This window comes from Hemicordylus capensis, chromosome 5 (assembly GCF_027244095.1).
Source record: "Hemicordylus capensis ecotype Gifberg chromosome 5, rHemCap1.1.pri, whole genome shotgun sequence".
NCBI lineage: Eukaryota > Metazoa > Chordata > Lepidosauria > Squamata > Cordylidae > Hemicordylus > Hemicordylus capensis.
In genome coordinates this window covers 236,501,580-236,524,158 of record NC_069661.1, presented here as the reverse complement: position 1 = coordinate 236,524,158, position 22,579 = coordinate 236,501,580, and the positions used below count along the sequence as shown (strand labels likewise).

At 40.3% G+C, this 22,579-nt stretch overlaps 1 protein-coding gene across 11 annotated transcripts in view; it reads right to left on the bottom strand.

Moving 5' to 3' along the window:
- The window catches only part of WNK1 (WNK lysine deficient protein kinase 1), a 195,346-nt gene that overhangs the window by 100,336 nt on the left and 72,431 nt on the right, over nucleotides 1-22,579 (bottom strand). For all 11 annotated transcript variants that reach the window (XM_053251646.1, XM_053251639.1, XM_053251641.1 and 8 more), the window contains exons 3-4: nucleotides 21,626-21,846; nucleotides 19,693-19,850 (exon numbers count right to left, since the gene is read on the bottom strand). In XM_053251646.1, the coding sequence (XP_053107621.1) occupies nucleotides 19,693-19,850; nucleotides 21,626-21,846 (379 nt within the window). The remainder of the gene's footprint in view (nucleotides 1-19,692; nucleotides 19,851-21,625; nucleotides 21,847-22,579) is intronic.

Here is a 22,579-nt window from a genome sequence, read left to right as displayed (position 1 = left end):
TCTATGAGCCAGACAAAGTACACTGCCCATTTCCTGCAAATAGCCACTTTGGGGAAAGAGAGACGGGGCCAGGGGAGCCGTTTTCCATGGGAAAACAGGCAGAGACAAAAGACTTATCTTCCTAGCAATCAGAATCCAATCTCCTCCCCATGGCTGTTTCAGTGGAAAGAAGCAGCACTTCCTAGTAGAAGCAGACCTCTATGCACTATTTGCTTGCACAATTATTTTGACCATAGGCAACACGCTTGGGGGCGGGAGGAAAGGATGTGGAGTAGCGAACAAGAACAACCAGTAAAATCATAAGGCGGTGGATACTGAATCACCAATTTCATTTTAAACACTACATAAATGAAATGAAGCTTTTAACCTTACTTTTACTTTTGAACAATTGGTCTGTCTCGCCAAGAGTGATAGTAACACCTCTCACTCCATAACCAAAATGGCGATTCCCTCTCTGTTCCTGCATTTTATCTCTACAGAGACCCTAACCTCTGGCCACTTGGATTGGCTGTCAGAGCTGCCAATCAAAATAGTGAATTCTCATTGGTTCTCTGGGTGTTTCAAGCCCCGCCCACCTTCTGAAAACAAAATGAAGCTTTTCAACTGGCTGCTGTGATTGACAGTGGGACTTTCTCCCCACTTTTGCCTGCTGTAACTGTGAGAGCCCAGGGTGCTCAGAATGTTCTTTTCTCCATGGAAAGGTGGCTATGAACACCACCACTCTATTTGTAATTTTCTTTTAAGGACAGGTCTTGGTATATTGGTGTACCAACATACTGTGTTATGACTAATTAACTTTGTATCCCATTTGTTTCATCTTTACTCCTATTTTGATGGTTTCCTATGCTCTTGTCCATATTTGGTACAGCTACAATCCATTATTTCACAAATATGCAATATGACTTAATGTTCAACCCAAAAGCTTGAGTGAAAATCTGCTTAAAGCAAGTTTTTAGCCCTCAATGTTCAAAAGGCAAGTCTGAAATACTGGCACAGTAGTGCAGTTTATGCCTCATGGGCCCTACTCCATAGGTATAATTCAAAGGAAGTACATACACTCAAACCACACTGATTTAGTCTGGTCTGCTCTGAATCAAACCTCACAAAACATTACACACATAATCATCTTCTACCTTGCAATGGATTACAATACTCCTCTCAGCTCTTTGCAACCTCCTTAAACCAGTTGGGAAATTTAGAATCGACAAGAGCAGGGGCGTAACTATAGTAGAGCAAGAGGAGACAGCTGTCTGGGGGCCCACTGCCTTGGGGGAGGCCCCCAGAGGCAAGTCACATGACTGATTTCCCTAGCCACGCACCCGCCTGGGCTTCCTTCAGTTGTATTCATCCTCCAAAATTGATGTGAGTGTTAAGACCTGGAGCTACCAGAACAGTATGTCTTTCTCTAGTACCATTAAATGTCTTGCATCGTCCACAATTTACAAAACCTTTTAAAAAATAATTTTGGATGATGTTCTATTGTGGCACATAGGAGACAGACAGACAGACAGAATACACACACACAATTTTTATTTTTTGCTATGCTTTTTGTTACCACTATTCAGCCTCATTTAAGATTTCTTTACTTCATGAGCTGAGCTTCAGTGATGGGGTGCTTATTTTAAATCTTGTCTCTGGGCCCACTCCAACCTTGCTACGCCCCTGGACAAGAGGAAGTACTTTTTCACACAATGCATAATAAACCTATGGAATGCTTTGCCACAGGATGTGGTGATGGCCACTAGTTTGGATGGCTTTAAAAGGAGCTTAGACAAATTCATGGAGGACAGGTCTATCTATGGCTACTAGTCTGGTGGCTATAGGCCACCTCCAGCCCCAGAGGCATGATGCCTCGAGCAAAAGAGGGCATACACTCACCTCTTGCCCGTGGGCTTCTCAGAGGGATCTGGTGGCCCACTGTATGAAACAGGATGCTGGACTAGATAGGCTTTGGGCTTGATCCAGCAGGACTATTCTTATGTTCCGCAAGATTCCTGAAAGTTCTATCCAACTATGCCAATAAATGTATGCACATTAGCATACCCTTAGGACAGACATTTGGGACATTAAGCACAAAATTCCAGCACCATTGGCTATTCGAACATATCTAATGTTTATGCAAACAGTACACCTAAAAATAATGGCTTTACTTCCCTACTGCAGTATTCAAAATGCCCAATGCAGCAGTAATTATTCATTTCACCCCCCAAAATAATCACATGCTTAAATGCAGATACCAATACAACTATAAAAAGGCATCTTTACTCAAATAAAATTTAAAGTGAGTGACTGCTACATTATACATTTTTACCATTGTTTTATACTCTGTCCTGAAGGCTCTTTTAGTGCCAAAAGGCATGGACATGAAACATGAAAGATAGTCATGGACATGAAAGATATTCGTGGACATGAAAGATATTCTCAGCAAAAGGTGTCTAATATAGGGTGTCAGATGTATACAGTTAAATAATCATTTATGTTAACAGCATATGTAGCCTTTTCCAAACCAATACTGTAAGGGAGAAAAACTCACTAAATGTCTCATCAGCACTTTCAGAAGTAGTTTCAATACTTCAAATAAAAGGGCATTAAAAAAACATACTTTTAAAAGCCTCAATTCAAGCTTTGAACTCACTAGATGACCTTATTCAAGCCTCTCACTCGCAGCCTCAACCCCGCTATCTGCAATATGGTGATATTTTAAAATGTCTGTTTTTTTGTACTCCATAGTAATGAACATCTTTAATATATACTGTTTTATATGAAATAATGCAAATGCTTTATTCTCAATAGTAGTCAAGCACATACAAATACTACTGAAATAATTTTGAAAAATACACAACCAGAGAATTCCAGGATCTCTCTGAGATGATATAGTGTATGTAGTGGCTAAAGAAGGGAACGGCGCAGCAGGGAAGTGAATTGCCTAGTGAGCAAGAGGTTGCTAGTTCGAATCCCCACTGGTACGTTTGCCAGAATATGGGAAACACTTATATCAGGCAGCAGCGATATAGGAAGGTGCTGAAAGGCATAATCTCACATTGCATGGGAGGAGGCAAGGGTAAACCCCTCCTGTATTCTACCAAAAAAACCCAAATGGCTCTGTGGTTGCCAGGAGTCGACACCGACTCGAGGACACAACTTTAGGGTCTAAAGGGCTGGGCTACAAATCACAAAAGCCTCAATTCAAGTCTTGCTGCTGCCCTAAACTCTCTAGGTTACCTTATTCAAGTCACTCATTCACAGCTTCAACTCCACTATCTGCAATATGAGGATATTATACTAAACAACCTTACAGGTTTGATGCAAGATTAACCAATCTGAAAAGCACTTTGAACCCCTGAAAGTGCTACATAAATGCTAAGCATCATCTTTTACAAATTCGCTGATTTAAGAAGCTCAGTAAATAACCAAATCCACTGCAATCAATAATCATGGAACGAGACAAAGAAATCCAACAGCAGACATTGCTTTCTCATCTGGTTTCCAAGCACATCAAGTTAAGAGCCCTGCAAGTGTTGTACTGCCTTATTTAAACACGATGCACCACCCCCTACCCCCACCACACACAGGACAATCACCTGGATTCAATCAATCATCATCTTTATTTCAGTCCAAGACCAGCATAAGATAAAGCAAGTAGAGCATAATTAAAACAAATTATGAAACCATAAAACTATGTTTTAAATTTCTGCATTAATGCTATAAACTAAAGCTATGATATAACACTAAAAGGCTGCTACCCTTAAAAAAGAGGGTAGCTATAGAGTTACTAAAAATTCTAAGCATATAAAAAGTGGAATATATAGAATACCAAAATAGTGGCTAAAATAGAGTATATAAACTATTTATAGGCTTTCTGTTGCTGCCCCCAGACTTTGAAATGCTTTCCCAATGGTCATTCACTCCTGGGACTCCATCACAGTTTTTAGAAAGCTTGTTAAATCTTTTCTTTTTACCCAGGCCTTTACGTGATTGTTTCTATTGCTGCTTCTGTGTGTTTTACCCATGTATAGTTTTTATCTTTGTATTTTATATATTTTAAATCAGATTTGTTTCATATTTTTAGCTTAATACTTTTGTTCGTTTTTATTGTAGGTTTTTTAACTTTTGTAAATCGCCTTGGGATTGTTTTTAATGAAAGGTGGTATATAAATTTTACAATCAATCAATCAATCAATCAAACATCTAACTAAAAACATTAAAGATATAGAATAAGCAGCAGTCTAAAACTATGCAGAGCAGATGCAGGGAAATGGCCTGGCAGTCACGACTCAACAGATCCTACACACTGCCACACAGAACCTGGCAGTGTTATACGTGAAGACCCAGATCTTCATCTGAGAGCAGCAACCGGGTATAGTCATGGTTGGAGCGGCCAGGGTACTTGTGAAATAGCGGAAATATAAACTTAGTCCAAATGTCTCTGTAAAAGGGGCAAAAAAAGGAGTATATGTTCTGTGGTTTCTACCTCCCCGGTGTCCTCCCCAGTGGTTTCTACCTCCCCTTTGTAACGGGGACAAAGTATTTCTACAAATGGGATCTTTCTGGATTTGCCTTGCAATACTGCAGAAAGAAGTGCATGAGAATAGGCGAGGGTATAAGCCCTTCTGTGGCTTGTGATTTCTAGCTGTGACAGGTACATGGCAAGGGAAGCAGAATATCTGAGCCTTTCCAAGGACAGGAAGGATGGAACCCTGCCCAGGTCAGCCTGGCGCTCAGTGTCCATTATCTTCTGTTTGATGACTGTTTTCGCCTGGTCATGGCCCACAGCAAGTAAGGGGGTGGGGGAGCCTAGGAGCCACAATTTAGTCCACATAGCCCTTTTCCAGGAAGACTGAAAATTGTCCAGTAGGGTCAGAAGGGCCAAGCCCCAAGGGTTGAGGGATAGTTTAAGCCAGAGATTAAGAATGGACAGCCACACTCTGGTCTCAACCTTTATCATGACTGTTTCCAAGTTGATCACCTGGATTGAATACTCAAGTTTGCTCATTTTTTACAGAAGCTCCTGATGCTAATGTGTGTTAAACTATAGCCTACTCTGCCAGTTCTATGCACTGTGCTAAGCCATCACATTTTTAAAACACTTTTAACCTAGGTTAGGTTTCCTAGTTTTTCAGTACTGCTTGAAGTTGCACTAAACACTGAAATACACCACCTTCTAACCAACTCAGTTTGATTCTTATCTATTCAGTCAAGCATAGCAATATATAATCAGTATCAAACTGGCAGGAATTTATATGGTATTTATCATCATTATATGGTATTTATCATCAAAACACTAATTTATTTGGTGTTTATGCATGTGTGCACATGCAGAGGTTGTGGTTTTGTTTTTGTTTTTTAAACTTAAGAGTTCACTCAAAGCAAAGTGAACAGTACAAATGCCTTCAATTCTGACAAAGTCTTCTCCTGACCACCAGCCTCAGAGGCATGATACCTCTCAATACCAGTTGCAGGGGAGCAACAGCAAGAGAGGGGGCATGCCTCACCTCTTGCCTGTGGGCTCCCCAGAGCCATCTGGATGCCCACTGTGTGAAACAGGATGCTGGACTAGATAGGCCTTGGGCCTGATCCAGCAGGGCTGTTCTTATGTTCATCATCATCTTCATCTTCCCTATCCCTTTATTCCCATGCAAGAACCATATTGCATTCTTAGGACTACCTTTTCTCATTAACTGCCTGTTGTGTTAATGCACCCAGGACAAGTGTCTTAAGAAAAACCCTGGTTTCTGCACATTATCAATTTATTCCACTTCTAAGTTCTTGTGTTACATTACTTTCCATGAACATGGAGACAAAAATACCTAACCAGATCCACACAAAATATAGCATTCCTGAACTCTTACATCTACATACAAGTCCGGACACTTAATATAAAAGTCAGGACTGCCCGTTTACTATCCAAAGTGCTAAAGAAGTTATAGAACACAGGTCTATGCAAATTGTTTTTACAGAACTATCATGTCCCCATTCATCAATATCAGTCTTAAATAAACAAACTACTATAGCTGAAGTTCTTACCTCTTTAGTACAATCCTTGTAGGAAGAGCAGCAACAGTGTGAATTTATGATGACAAACACTGGGCAAAAATCTCTCTTTGAAAGATCCATCATGAGACTGATACACCCAACAGAGATGTGTGTACACAAACAGGCTCCAGTTAAGAGAATAGACTGCTAAAGTCCAAATTTAACGCACAGCAGAAGGGAAGCAGACATCAAGCCTTGAAGGAAGCATAGTCTTTTTTACAATGTAGCTTTCCCTCATTCTGTGTGTGTTTGTAGACTGGAGCCGTTCTACTCTGTTCAGAACTTTGCTTTCACTGCCAAAGTCCCTTGAGACACAGTGATAATAAATGCCATACAACAGGTAAGCCTGCATAGGGCTCCTCCCATTTACCCTCCCCTCACAGTTCAAGCAGACTTGAATTTGCTTTTTGCAACACCTAGAATAGATCTTGGTCACAGCATCATGAATTAAATTAAATAAAATCTAACTAACTGAAACATCTTGGCTTTCTGAAATTTCTTGCAAGGCAAATGACCAGGTGGTTTGTACTATATATAGTTTTATATAAGCAGCATTAAACTGATCTGTGATATCATTCAGCTGAGTGAATACAATTGCAGAACTCCTCCCTTCCCTAGTTGGATTGTACTATAACACCCAACATTGGGAGCAAATAATGGAAATCTATCCTATTGTTTAAAGGTAAAGGAAAAGTGTGCCATCAAGTCAATTTTGACTCCTGGCGCCCATAGAGCCCTGTGGTTTTCTTTGGTAGAATACAGGAGGGGTTTACCATTGCCTCCTCCCACAGTATGCGATGATGCCTTTCAGCATCTTCCTATATCGCTGCTGCCTGATATAAGTGTTTCCCATAGTATGGGAAACATAGTATGGGAAACATACTAGCAGGGATTCAAACCGGCAACCTTTGGCTTCTTAGTCAAGCATTTCCCCGCTGCGACATTTAAGGTAAACAATATCCTAGTGTTTACACATTCCTTAATGGATGAGCTGTACTTATCTACCTCCTCCCATTATATTCCTTTGCTGGTTATCATCTGGACTTCTATAAAAGCATTTCAAAGGAAATATACATGTATCACAATAATACAGCTAAGACTGCCAAGCACAGAAGTACTAGCACCAAGAAATCCAACTGAAATGCACTTCCAACTTCTCCTCCTTCCCAAGCCACCATGTCAAGTAAGATCAGGTGCCACACACTTCACAAAGCCCCATCACCTGGTCATCCTAAATGGTGCTCAGGTGAGAACATCCACACCAAAATGATTAAGCTTATCTTCTTGAAAAAAGCACCAGAGTCTGCTAGATACCAGACTGCTGCATTGCAAGTGACAGATCTCTGCTTGTCAGAAATGGGGTAGAGGAAGTATATAAAGGGATTTAAAAAGTGCTAGAAGCTTTTGCCAGCTTTGGAAGTGAAAGAAACTCAATGCAAGCTATAGAAAAATCATATCGAACTATCACATATGCATCCATTACTCTGTGTGTAAACATGTAGAGAAGCCTCAGCCAGTTGCTGCCCCATGATATATAACAATCTGAGCACAATTTGCATGCAATTTCCCACACAGACATTTCAGGGAAATTATGATAGTTGAGATGATCCTTAGGATTTTCCCAAAATAGGCAGCTTAACTACAGAGTTTGAAAGGAATTTTACCCTAATTTCTTTTATCTCTAAGTGGGGACAGTCTGTCAATAATTATATGGGACCGTGGAGTCTAGCATCTAGATACACAAACAAGGAACTTTAAAAGATTCCCTGTACTTTTTTGCTAGGTTATAGTGATACTGGTTTGAGCTAGATACAGGCTGCTAAAAACCATTAAAGGAGTTTTAAAAATAACCCATTATCCCAATGGAAAACAAAGTTCACCCCTCCCCCTTAACCCTGCGGCAATACTATACAAGGCAATTAATTTACTCCATGCATCTCATTAAATACAAACTGCTGTTATTAGTTATCCAATCCATGAGGCTTACATGCTTAACCCCTTCTTTCTTAGTCTATAACTTGCCCAATTTAAAACAAATTTTAAATGTTATATTATAAAGAGCAGATAGTATCCTAGTACAGGTACATTCTCATCTTAATGGCTGGCTCAGTACCCATACTAAAATTTTATTGTAATATATTAAGATGCAAGTAACCAAAGACAACTTGCTTAGCTATACTTATTTATTAGGTCCCAAGGCATGATCTGAAAGCACATGATGAAGCAACTCGGCTAAACTAAACAAGTCTGAACCTGGTTGCCTCTTGGCAACTACTATGTATGTTGCCTTGAGTTCTAGAGGGAAAAGGTTGGTTCTAAATCAAAATAAATGCTTATTTGGGTATGGGTCTGAAACAACTTCCAAGTATTTTGGTTACTATATTCTCTCTTAGCCCAACATAATAAAACCCATGAAATCAAATCAGCAACCATTAGACTTGCAGAACAGTTTGTAAATTTTGGGGAGCAAGGACATTTTCAGTTCAATGTCAAGGCCAAAGAATCTCAATCTTTCATTTGGGGGGTCCTCTATAATTAAACACACTGGAATTTAGAGATACATACAGCTCCCACCATACCACTTTTACATCTTATAGCAGACAGCTTCAGTCATGTAAACCTATGTTTGGGTATACTGGATAAGAAAACTTACATAAAAGATTCTCATTAAGTATATTATGTTGTCAATCCACACTAACAATCCAGGTTCACAGTGAAAAATGAATGTAGCTATTAGAAATTAGAAAGGTGCATGGGAAACAGCCATTATTGCATGCTGCACAAACCGACTTAGCACTTGGCTTACAACTGAAAATGTGAGCTGCCTTCCTTGAAAATATTGGGCTTAAGGAAATGTGAAAGCTCTATCTGTGGTGTTTGATTTGTGATGGTTGTATCAAGTGACTGCTTGCATAGGTGGGAGTCAAGTGAGAAAAATGCATGAGTGAACTCATTTGAAACTGGCCTCTTAAAGGCCATTCCATTCCTACCCCATTAATAACATGCATATGGATTAATCTATACAATGGCCAAGTTTTAGCTCAACCTTAATGATAAGATGATCAACAAAAATCAAGATCCCGAGCGAATTCAGCAAATGGAACCTTGAAGTAAAGCAGCGTTCGCTGCTTCTCCTCCCACGGCTCTATTTTTGACCTAAGATAACAAGTCTAGGTCACAGAAGAGGGGCACTGAGACGCCTAATTGCCAGGGGCTGCTTTTTGAGGTACTTGGGAGAGTGAAATAGCAGTACGGGACAATTTTTAAATGTCATAGATAATCTGGCACAGGTGAAGAAAATAGTTACAAATACAACTATCGTGGCAGGTTAGGATATCAACTGTCAAGTGCTCCCCACCCTTCTGTGCATTATTAAACATTCCATTATCAATACAAATGTCAATACTAAAAGAACAGCAAAATGTGCTTTTGAAATCTGTATCAGACCACAAGTTTTCTTTGGCTCTAGACCACAGTCCAAAAATTTAGGAGCCATAACACACTCAGTTGCATTGGAGGAAGAGGATGGGGAAAAAAAAAATCTTACCACTCACCTCCAGGAATATCTTCTACTCCATGGGCGGGAGGGGGGCAGATTCCCCACCTTGCTTGTTTGCTCGTCCTGCTGATCATGTCTATCTGGCTAAGGAAGGCGATGGATGGATATGATGAGGAAGAGGAGCAGAAGCAAGAGAAGGAGTAAGCAAGATGGGGGCCGACTGCTTCCTCCTCTTGTTGGTTATGTCCATCTGACACAGGCAGGCAATTAACACATGACTGGGGGGGGGCAATCTGCCCCCACTTTACTTGTGCACCCCTTCTAGATGTGTTGGTCCATCATCTGCCTCAGGTGCCGTGCTTAAAATTTCCAATCTCCATGGCAAGCTAGCACCTGGAAACTGTCACATCCTGATTTATATGGTGTTAGACCCCTTAGAACCTTGGCAAAAACTCTGTACAGATCTGCAGACAGATGAGGCTTAACACTCCCCAGTATAAAATATCATCAGGCTACTTTACTACTCTAACTTCTATCTCAGAGTTCACAAGCCAACAACATGACATTATAAGATATTCCCCTCAGGGGTTGGAGCTGCACTGGGAAGAGCAGAAGGTTTAAAGTTCCCTCCCTGGCCTCTCCAAGATAGGACTGAGAGAGAGATTCCTGCCTGCAACCTTGGAGAAGCTTCTGCCTGTCTATGAAGACAATACTAAGCTAGATAGACCGATGGTCTGACTCAGTATAGGGCAGCTTCCTATGTTCCTAAAACAAGATAGCATAGATGTTTGTTTAAGAAGACATGCTATGGCACCATACCAGGAAAGGTTTGTCCACAATAAAAATTAATCTGTGCAAGAGAGCAGTTTCTCTAAACTGGTTAAGCATGATGCCCAGACCTATCACCAATTGTTGCTTTTTATTACAAAAACATTAGGAAATAAGGATTCATTGGGTAATATTCATCTATGGATTGATTAGGATTTAACAACTCCTAAACAATGGCATAACTATATAAAGAAATCAAATACACCATGAATGGATGAATATGTGGTTTTAATCTACAGATTAGACATGTGATAGAAACACTGATCAGACAGAGTAGTAATTTGAGAAACATGGTTTGAGCATATAACAAAGAAAAGGATTTCTATGTACAGGTTGAGTATCCCTTATCCAGACTGCTTGAGACCAGAAGTGTTCCGGATTTTGGAATATTTACATAATGAGATATCTTGGGCATGGGACAGAGCAGGCACCAAACTAAGCAGGGAGTGGAGAAGGGGATACTTTTTGAGCTGCAAGCTCTCTTTAGTGATTTCTGACTTGTGATCCTTAGAGCTTTTACCCTTTTATGTTCGTTTATCCTTCTCTGGCCATCCTTATTCTTATCCTTCCTTTCTACTACAGGTGAAACTCAGAAAATTAGAATATCGTGCTAAAGTCCATTAATTTCAGTAATGCAAATTAAAAGGTGAAACTGATATATGAGACAGACGCATTACATGCAAAGCGAGATAAGTCAAGCCTTAATTTGTTATAATTGTGATGATCATGGCGTACAGCTCATGAAAACCCCAAATCCACAATCTCAGAAAATTAGAATATTACATGGAACCAAGAAGACAAGGATTAAAGAATAGAACAATATCGGACCTCTGAAAAGTATAAGCATGCATATGTATTCAGTACTTGGTTTGGGCCCCTTTTGCAGCAATTACTGCCTCAATGCGGCGTGGCATGGATGCTATCAGCCTGTGGCACTGATGAGGTATTATGGAAGACCAGGATGCTTCATTAGCGGCCTTCAGCAATTCTGCATTGTTTGGTCTCATGTCTCTCATCCTTCTCTTGGCAATGCCCCATAGATTCTCTATGGGGTCAGGTCAGGCGAGTTTGCTGGCCAATCAAGCACAGTACACTGTATACTTTTCAGAGGTCCGATATTGTTCTATTCTACAATCCTTGTCTTCTTGGTTCCATGTAATATTCTAATTTTCTGAGATTGTGGATTTGGGGTTTTCATGAGCTGTACGCCATGATCATCACAATTATAACAAATTAAGGCTTGACTTATCTCGCTTTGCATGTAATGCGTCTGTCTCATATATCAGTTTCACCTTTTAATTTGCATTACTGAAATTAATGGACTTTTGCACGATATTCTAATTTTCCGAGTTTCACCTGCATGTGCAAGGGTAGGGGAGAAGGGTATCACCATTTTCCTCTCTTTTTCCTTTCCCTTTCCTCAATTGTTTAGGTTTGGTTGGCTTTTGGTTAGTTTTTTTTTCAGTTTTCCTTGCCTTTTAGTGATCTGTGCCTTTAAAATGCATGGAGATTTCTCAACTGGGAGATGCCCTGAGAGGTTCCCTGTCAGAAGGGGCTCTCTCAAAGGTTGTGACGGTTCCCTCGCTCGCTGGGACTGCAGCCGCGACTCTTCCTAAGGCGTCCAAAGCAGCGGTAGCTTCAGCTCCCATAGCGGCCCCCATCAAGGCCGCTCTGCCACCCAAAAACACAGCAAAGAAGACAAAGCATTTAAAGGACCAGGGGGGTCCAGAGAAAAAGAAAAAGTGTAAGCGTACCTCCGGCGGGGCTCCGCTCAGTGAGAGGTTAAAGCTGCAGGCGGTTTTGTTTTTTGTTTTTGTTACGGCATGGTGTCCAGATTTTGGAGCATTCTGGATTTCAGATGTCTGGGTAAGGGATACTTAACCTGTACAAACTGGCCATCCATTTAAATCTAGAAAAAACCCATCTCTATCAAAATGGGAAATATCTAGGCAACCTTATATATGATAAAATATCGATGTGAAACATCCACATTCATGTTAAACGTTGATTTAAAAGAAAACTTGTATAAGATGATGCACTGGTACGTGACTCTGCTTATACTGAGCCATAGGAGCATAGGAAGCTTCTATATACGGAGTCAGATCATTGGTCTCTCAAGCTCAGTATTGTCTACTCAGACTGGCAGAAGCTTCTCCCCATCTCCAAGGGGAATATCTTACAATGCTCACATGTAATCTCCCATTCAAATGCAAACCAAGGCAGGCCCTGTTTAGCAAGGGGGACAATTCATGCTTGGTACCACAAGACCTAATGGCGCAGCGGGGAAATTACTTGACAGAGGTTCCCAGTTTGAATCCCCAGTAGTATGTTTCCCAGACTATGGGAAACACCTATATTGGGCAGCAGTGATATAGGAAGATGCTGAAAGGCATCCTCTCATACTGTGCAGGAGATGGCAATGGTAAACCCCTCCTGTATTCTACCAAAGACAACCACAGGGCTCTGGGGTCACCAGAAGTTGACATCGACTCAACCTTTACCTTTACCATAAGACAAGCTCTCCTCCCTAGTCTATGTGACTTCTCAAGATCAATGCTAAAGATATGGGAACAGGTGTAGATCTAATGGAAGTGTTTTGAAGATGCAAAAAAAAAAAAAAAAAGGAATTGGTCATCATAAGCCTATGGATCCCTTTGAAGATTTCTTTGTTTGGAGTGGCAGGAGACACAATAGGTCAATAATGGAAGATAATGAAATACCACACACCTATTTATAGCTGCAAGGTTAGTACTTAACAAAAACTGGGAGAATTCTAACCCTCCAACCTGAAAGGGCTGATTAAACTATCCATCCAAGAGTCCTCAAAGAACTCAAATGTGAAATTGTCGACCTCCTTGCTAAAATATATAACTTATTCCTGCAATTGGACTCTGTACCGGAGGACTGGAAAGTAGCCAATTTAACACCGATTTTCAAAAAGGGATTCAGGGGTGATCCGGAAAATTACAGGCCAGTTAGCTTAATGTCTGTTCCAGGCAAATTTATGGAAAGCATCCTCAAGGATAAAATTGTAAAACACACAGAAGAACAGGCGCTGCTGGGAGAGAACCAGCACGGGTTCTGAAAACAGAAATCTTGCCTCACAAACCTGTTGGAGTTCTTTGAGAGTGTCAACAAGTGTGTGGATCAAGGTGATCCAGCTGACATAGTATACCTGGACTTTCAAAAAGCTTTTGACAAATCTCATCAAAGACTCCTGAGAAAACTTAGCAGTCATGGAATAAGGGAACAAGTACATGTGTGGATTGATCTGGTTCAAAGACAGGGAACAGTGGGTAGGTACAAATGGAGAATTTTTACAATGGAGGGAAGTAAGAAGTGGGGTCCCCCAGGGATCTGTTCTGGGACCGGTGCTTTATAATTTATTCATAAATGATCTAGAAGTTGGAGTAAGCAGCGAGGTGGCCAGATCTGCAGATGATACCAAACTATTTAGGGTAATGAAATCCAAAACAGGTTGTGAGGAGCTCCAAAAGGATCTCTCCAAACTGGGTGAGTGGGGAACAAAATGGCAAATGTGGTTCAATGCTGGCAAGTGTAAAGTGATGCACATTGGGATGAAAACCCCCAATTTCAAGTATACAGTGATGGGATTCGAGCTGTCGGTGACTGACCAGGAGAGGGATCTTGGGGTCATGGTGGACAGCTCATTGAAAGTGTTGACTCAATGTGCAGCAGCTGTGAAAAAGGCCCAGTCTATGCTAGGGATCATTAGGAAGAGGACTGAAAATAAAACTGCTAATATTATAATGCCCTTCTACAAAACTATGGTGCAGCCACACCTGGAGTAATGCATACAATTCTGGTCACCACATCTAAAAAAAGACATTGTTGAACAGGAAAAGGTGCAGAAGAGGGCAACCAAGATGATCAGGGGCCTAGAGCACCTTCCTTATGAGGCAAGGCTACAACACCTGGGGCTATTTAGTTTAGAAAAAAAGATGACTGCGGGGAGACATGATAGAGGTCTATAAAACCATGCATGGTGTGGAGATACAGAGAAATTCTTCTCCTTCTCACATAACACTAGAACCAGGGGTCATCCCATGAAATTTATTGCCGGGAAATCTAGGACCAACAAACGGAAGTACTTTTTCACACAACGCATAATCAAACTTGTGGAATTCTCTGCCACAAGATTTGGTGACAGCCAACAATCTGGATGGCTTTAAGAGGGGTTTGGATATCTTCATGGAGGTCCATCATCGGCTACTAGCTGGAGGGCTATAGGCCACGTCCAGCCTCAAAGGCAGGATGCCTCTTACTAGTTGCAGGGGAGTAATAGAAGGAGAGAGGGCATGCCCTCAACTCCTGCCTGTAGGATTCCAGCAGCATCTGGTGGGCCACTGTGTGAAACAGGATGCTGGACTAGATGGGCCTTGGGCCTGATCCAGCAGGGCTGTTTTTACGTTCTTATGTAAACTTTGGGATTTAGCCTGACTGATAAAACTGTTCAAATTTGAGACAGTCAACCACCGAAAGCAAAGTTTACAAATGGAATCTCTGCATCTCCTAATGGAATAATACAACGCAGGATAGTGTACAACCACGTGTTATTGTAAACAATTTAGATATACTGAAGAGTTTATTTACCATTCAATAGTGTAAATTTATTTAGAATTATCTTTGTTTAGTGCCCATTTTGATGGATTTATTAATATATCATTGATTATACAGCTTGCAGTGTAATATATAACTATTTAATAAATGAATTGGCACAGGCCTCTTCAGATTTTTATTTTAAGTAATTGCTCAGTCGACCTTTTTCTCTGTTTGGTTTACTATAGACAACGAGTTATATGAATGTGGCCAATATTTCTGCCATATTTCTCTTGCAGGAGAACAGAGGTTCAAGCTCTCTCACAAATAAGCTCAGAGCCTTTAATGTGCGCAAGAGGGCCAAGTCAAGTTTTAGTTTGCTAAACAAATGAAGCTTTCAGATAGATGAAGGTACAAACTTGAAATTTTCACTAAAAAACATACTTGCTACAGAAATTCTCCAAGAACTTATCAGTTTTTCTTCCATTCAGTCCTTCATTCTTATGCTCGAAGTTAGGAATAAATCCAAAGATACTACACTCTTCAATGCTATCCTTGTCCTTCCTAAGCCTTCCTCCATGATACTATAGCAGTTACACATTTTTCTGTATTTGGGGAAGAGGCTACAATCTTAAACACCGTTGTGTTGGAATAAGCCCCACTGAGATTTATTTCCAAGTAAACATAGGATCAGACTCAAACATGATCTAGCAAGTGATGGACTTTTTAATGCATGTATTCATTAACAATTTTAAGACATGCATGTTATTTCAACGTTATAAGTTATGCACATCAGGTTGTCCACAACATGATATAGTGCATATATGTAAACAACTATAAGTCAAGTTACGGTGGGAACAGAGGGGGCCTGGCCCTTTTAGTTACTGTGTTTAGAGTGCTACAGGCTGCATAGTTTGGCTAAATTTGAGGAGGTATCAGGCTTGGTGGTGCAGCAGGAAAGCAGTTTGCTTAGGGAGCAAGAGGCTGTTAGTTCAAATCCCCGCCAGTGTGCTTCCCAGACTATGCCTAGTAAATATAATTTTGTAGTCACATATATAGGGCAGCAGCGATATAGGAAGGTGCTGGAAGCTGATGCTCACTTCAGTGATAACGGCAAAGGCATCATCTCCTACTGCGTGGGAGGAAGACAAACATAAACCACTCCTGTATTCTACCAAGAAAACCACATGGCTCTATGGTTGCCAGAAGTTGACACCGACTCGACGGCACAATCAGGCTTTTGGATTTTATTTAAGGCCCCCTATTACCCCCTCATAATTTCATCATGGTTGTAGATCAATATACCATTACCTAAACCCTAAACATCAGAATCTCTTGTTATCAAAGTCACCATCTTTTCCACACATAGCACTCCTATCTTATCAGAAAAACCAGGGTCTCAGAACATTCAGCCAAATAAGAATTGTATTGAGAAGGCCTACAACAATAAAATACCACTTGCTGTCAAGCACAGTGAAGTATCAATCAGAAATAAAAGCCTTGGAATAAAAATGCTAGTCCCGCATAACAAACTGTGTTGAGTTTAAAGTGCAGACAACAAAATGCAGGAAACTCAAGGACAGACTGTCCTTTGAACATGTACTAAACTTCAAAACAATGTGTCTTCATTCATGGTTAAGTATTGAGTGCACCCTTGAGAGATTAGCAATAAACCCTGATCTTTTGCATACATTTGTATGGAAATGCAAGAGGCCAGCATACCTGAGATTTTAGCCCCAGGAGTTCTGCATAGTTATGGAGTGGCTTGAAAGTTGCACTACTGCTTGTATTAGTCCAGAATAATTTTTTTCTAGGTTTTCTGTATTTGCCATTTATCTTGCCTCTACACAGTCACTGCACATGAAGGTAAAACCAGTCTTGTAGAAGGGCAGTAAACTATCTTGAGTTATACAACTGAATCAGCAGTAACTTGTGCTTTACAAATAATGAAACCAATCTCTTTTAAACAGTTTATGCTGAATTCTCAACTTCATTTTATGATTTACTCTCTTCTGTGAACCTGATAATCACTTCTTTCCCAAGTGGCAGAATCTTTCTTTCATATATATATATATATAGAGAGAGAGAGAGAGAGAGAGAGAGAGAGAGAGAGAGAGAGAGTATATTGCCCCATCATTCTCATATATATATATATATATATATATATATATATATATATATATATATATATATATATATATATGAGAGAATGAATATATATGAATGATGGGGCAATATACAAAATCATAATAAAATAATTTGATAACTTGGCCCTTCATATTGTGGGCTGTTGTGCAAAATGTTGCAACTTCCATTCCAGTTCACAGCAGACCTAGACTTTTGGTTCAAATACAAGGCTCAACCACCTCCTTTCATACTTATCCCAAATTTACCAATCACCAAGCAATCTATTTTCCTGTTTGTAATGCCATATCCACTCTTATCTTCAGTCTGAATTAAGGCTACATATCAGTATGAGTGCCTTGTTGGGTTGACAATACAGCAAGAGTCTCAACGGACTAGCACTGAAGGTCATTCACTGAAATAAACTGGCCGGAGATTCAGGACAGAGAGCAAAAGCTACTTCACAAAATGCACAATTAATGTATGGAATTCATTGCCACAGGATGTGGTTACAGCTACTGAATTTGAAAAGGGATTAGAAAAAACTCACTGAGAATATATGTATCACATTGGCTATTAGTTATGAAGACTAAATAGAGCCCACATGATTCATAAACAGTTACAGGTGGGGCAACAGCAGGGGAAGACTATTGCCTTCACATCCTGCTTATGGGCTTCCCACAAGCATCTGGTTGGCCATTGTGTTAAACAGAATGCTGGACCTGAGGAACTGCTGGTCTGATCCAGCATCACTACTCTTGAATTTTCATAAGAATCACCAGTTTCTAACGTTAAAAGCTCAGTATTCCAGGGCATCAGTTAAAGAAAAATGTAAACAGATACTTCAATAGAAGGAACTACTTCAATTTAATATATAATTTTAATATCTATTATTTTTATCACTGGTGGCTTGCTACCTCTCACTACTTCAAGTCAAGATGCAATGTGCCACCTTGTCCCCTCACTAGCCCCACCCCCTGGGCGAACCCAGCACTGAAAACCTCACCTTCTCCTTGTCAGCACTGCCTGCCAAGCTGGAGACTGGCATTGATGCCACCCCAATTCACCTTCACCTTCCAGGTGATGCTGCACTTCCCCTGGAGTAGTGGAGTGTGTCACTAAAATGTATCAGAAGGCATGCGCCTCCTCCAGTCTTGCCAGCCCATCTCTCACTGCAGTCACATTCTCCTTTTCAACACCAAGCTTGTCCATTTTTGGTGCTGAGAGGAAAAGTGCAGCTCTATGTAATTCTCTAAGCAGGACGATGGGCAAACAGTGTTAATAAATGTGATGTTTTTAGTGTAGTTTGCTTCACTTTTATTTCATATGACCCACTTACTAGCTAACTGCTTACAATATTTCTACTAAACATCTGTGGAAAGCATCTTTGCTCTACTATGCAGTGAACAGCAGTTGAAAACGGTTGCTTGTCTCAACTACTATAAACAAGCATTTGAAAGTCTGGGCAAGACATATCCAGAATTCTCTCATTCTGGATTGCAGATAAAAAAACCCTAACATTTCAAAATAGAGTTCGTAATCAAGAACACTTTTATACAGGTGAAACTCGGAAAATTAGAATATCGTGCAAAAGTCCATTAATTTCAGTAATGCAAATTAAAAGGTGAAACTGATATATGAGACAGACGCATTACATGCAAAGCGAGATAAGTCAAGCCTTAATTTGTTATAATTGTGATGATCATGGCGTACAGCTCATGAAAACCCCAAATCCACAATCTCAGAAAATTAGAATATTACATGGAACCAAGAAGACAAGGATTGTAGAATAGAACAATATCGGACCTCTGAAAAGTATACAGTGTACTGTGCTTGATTGGCCAGCAAACTCGCCTGACCTGACCCCATAGAGAATCTATGGGGCATTGCCAAGAGAAGGATGAGAGACATGAGACCAAACAATGCAGAATTGCTGAAGGCCGCTAATGAAGCATCCTGGTCTTCCATAATACCTCATCAGTGCCACAGGCTGACAGCATCCATGCCACGCTGCATTGAGGCAGTAATTGCTGCAAAAGGGGCCCAAACCAAGTACTGAATACATATGCATGCTTATACTTTTCAGAGGTCCGATATTGTTCTATTCTTCAATCCTTGTCTTCTTGGTTCCATGTAATATTCTAATTTTCTGAGATTGTGGATTTGGGGTTTTCATGAGCTGTACGCCATGATCATCACAATTATAACAAATTAAGGCTTGACTTATCTCGCTTTGCATGTAATGCGTCTGTCTCATATATCAGTTTCACCTTTTAATTTGCATTACTGAAATTAATGGACTTTTGCACGATATTCTAATTTTCTGAGTTTCACCTGTAGGTTTGTTGTTTCCCTTTGAACATTTATAGGGACAAATGATATCCACCAATATCAAGTTTTAGTTGGTACAGTACCTTGTTAAATGTCTGATTTCTAAATGAACTGAGTTCTGGTGGCAGCTCATCCTTTGAGCAACATTCAAGTTTTAGCCCCTCTTAGCTGAAGCTAGGAAAATAGTTTCCACCTTTTGCTTCATGGGCGCTTTCCTTTTATTCCTTCTTACACTGCATGAGTCTTTCCAGCTTGCTGTCCTTTGGTAGTTGTGGTAGAAGCTCTAATAAATCAGCAGAGGGGAATGGAAGACTTACACTGGTCACTCGACGGTAGATCTGGGCGGCATTTTGGCACTCAGAATAAGGATATTCAGATGTAGCCATCTCAAGCATACACATCCCAAAAGCATAAACATCAACGGATTCATCGTATTTCTCCTCATACATCTCGGGTGCCATGAACTCTGGGGTACCTTAAATTAAAAGAACGATTCAGACTCTAAATGTCTCAAAGCGAGCAGATGCTGCTGCCGTTACTCACCGCAGAAGGGAGTAGATGGGTACACCTGTGAGAAAATAAGAAGTGGAAGCAAAAAAAGAGGGAGGATACCCTCAGTCACTCTGTTTTATCAATGTACCCCATAGGTCTTCCATTGCAAGGTCTTTACAAGAAGTGAGACACTGACAGTAAAGGGTTTACATATGCACTGCTTATGCATATTAGAATAGAATATTCTATTCTAGGGTCAAAACAGAAAGATTTAGTCATAATAAAACGTATAACTAGTGGAACACTAGGCTGAAGATAAATGGAGAAAAATTAAGTAAAAGACTAGCTAGGCCACAAACCAAGTACTGGTTAGCCACACTTACCTTTCCTCCTTGTGAGAAAGGAGGTATGATTTTCAAGTCAGCATACCCAGTCTGCCCTCTGCTGCAAAGAATTAGTACTGGTAAGTTTCCACAGCTAGTCTCTGACCTGTAACACTCCATTTATTTATGAACAGTGTCACTTTAAACAAGGCCTTGCAATGAAAAACCCTGCATCTATGAATGAAGGCTTCTTAAAAATTAATTTTTTAAAATGTTCTACAAAGGCCACTCACCAGAGCCCTTTTCACATACTTACCATTTCACCTGCAGTACTTTTAAAGGCCTACTGCAGATACAGGCAATAGTGAGGGGCATCCTACAGGCAAAAATACTCAGAAATATAGAGAGATTGAGTTACAGGCACAGAGCGTGAGATTCAACAAATCCTGAATTAGTAATAGTTTGCAGGAGATGCTTTATCCCTGGGATATAAAATCAATGCCACCTTCCACATAAAGGGGTACTGTGCTGTATGACCAGACATACTTAGAGCCAGAAGCTGCATATTTACAAGAAGCAGAGAATTTCCTGCAGGCAAACCAGAATTTAAGCAAATTTGCCAATCACTTCAAATCCCTATCCACACTCCCATAGTTCAAAAGAATACACGCCTCAACTGAAAATGAACAAACACGATTGTTCAAAGATTCAGATATGGGCAGTTTTCCAACAGAAAGTTAAACAGAACACATGGAAACTGTTGTGTTCAGGAAGTTGGTCATTTCCCACTGAATACTCTTCCTTTTCCACCAACATGTAATGTCTCTGCATGGCTGGAAAGCAGGAAATGTTTCATTGTGACAGAGTTTGCAAATGTGAATCTGTACCCCCTAGAAAGTCAAGCACTAGAATTTCAGAGATAGACATTGATCACATTTTTAAACACACAATGGTAGGTGCAAACTAAAAAGGGACAGCTTCACCCTTGTTAGCTTGCATCCTTAAACAGAACAGAACAGAGCTGTTAAAACCAATTCTCTGGCAATAGTTTCAGATCAATTAACAAGCAATCGCAGAATACTTTGAATTGTTAAATTCATCAGCCCAGAAATCTCACACAAGATGCACAATTCTGAATTTTTAAAAAGATAATTATTTACTCAGTTTTCTCTTTTACCTTAATGCCCGCTAGAAATAGTGGTTTTGAAGAATAAGAACTTGGTTTTATCAAAAGTGTTCTGCTAATTGTGAAGTCTATATTCCTATGATTCTTTCCAAGATAATATTCAATACCAGGAGGCATTTTTACAAGGACTATGGCTTCAGAGTGAAGAATGAGCTCAGGAGCAAGCTTGTTTTGCTTTAGGCAAGTTAGAAGTTCTATTAGGACACCCAAATGTTCAAGCAGAGTTGCCAGAACAGAACAGGAGCTTACCTATCACACTCTTGGCAAAGGAAGCTCGCTTCAAAGTCGCCAGACCCAAGTCTCCTATCTTGACTGATCCTGTGGGCCCAGTGATAAAGATGTTGTCACACTTCAAGTCACGGTGGATAATGGGAGGCGTGCGTGTGTGCAGGAACTGCAAACCTTTCAATATTTGCCGGCACCAGCTTCGCAGTACTTTAATTTTCATCACTTTAAACCTTTTTAAGTATCTAGAAAACAAACCACCATAATATACATACTTAGGTTGTTTCTCAAAATTCATGCTGCTAGATACTACATAAGAGTATTATGAAAACTAACAAGTACGCAGTCACAAAAACTGTCCCACATTCGAATTCTACCCACCACCACTAAAGGACACCAGACAAATGGAGAAATGCTGTACTGGAAACTCTTTTTAGGTGGAAGAAACTGCAGTAAGTTTTGGTCTTTGGGAAGAGAAGGGAGATGAGGAAGAATGGGCTAGCTCATACACCACACAGAAGTACAGTTTAAAGGTCTGGCTCTGTGCAACATCTGAGTGTTGAGAGTGAGTACTTCCCCTTCCCTTGTCTGTGCAAGCCTCCCAAGAAATCAGAAGTAGAATTTCTGCATTCATTTCATGCAAGCTGGTTAGGAATGACTAAGACCAGTTAGTTTCAACGTTAAAAACCAAACCTAAATTTCTTTGTAATCTAAACCTAGAAATGTAACCCACTTGAAACACTGGGTTACACATATAGATTTATTTCACACAAGTTTGTTAGAACGATTGAAGATCATTTTATTCAGACCAAAACTGGCTTTTTCTCAGAAGAATTTCATGTAGGCAGGGGAAGCATGCATTCCTGAGGCTCAGGGATAGTTGCAGGGAACCAAGTTTTAACAGTCTTTCCTTCCACATGACGTCTGAACCTCTATAAGTCTACACTACTTGTTTTTATTAGGCTCACAGGACAGACT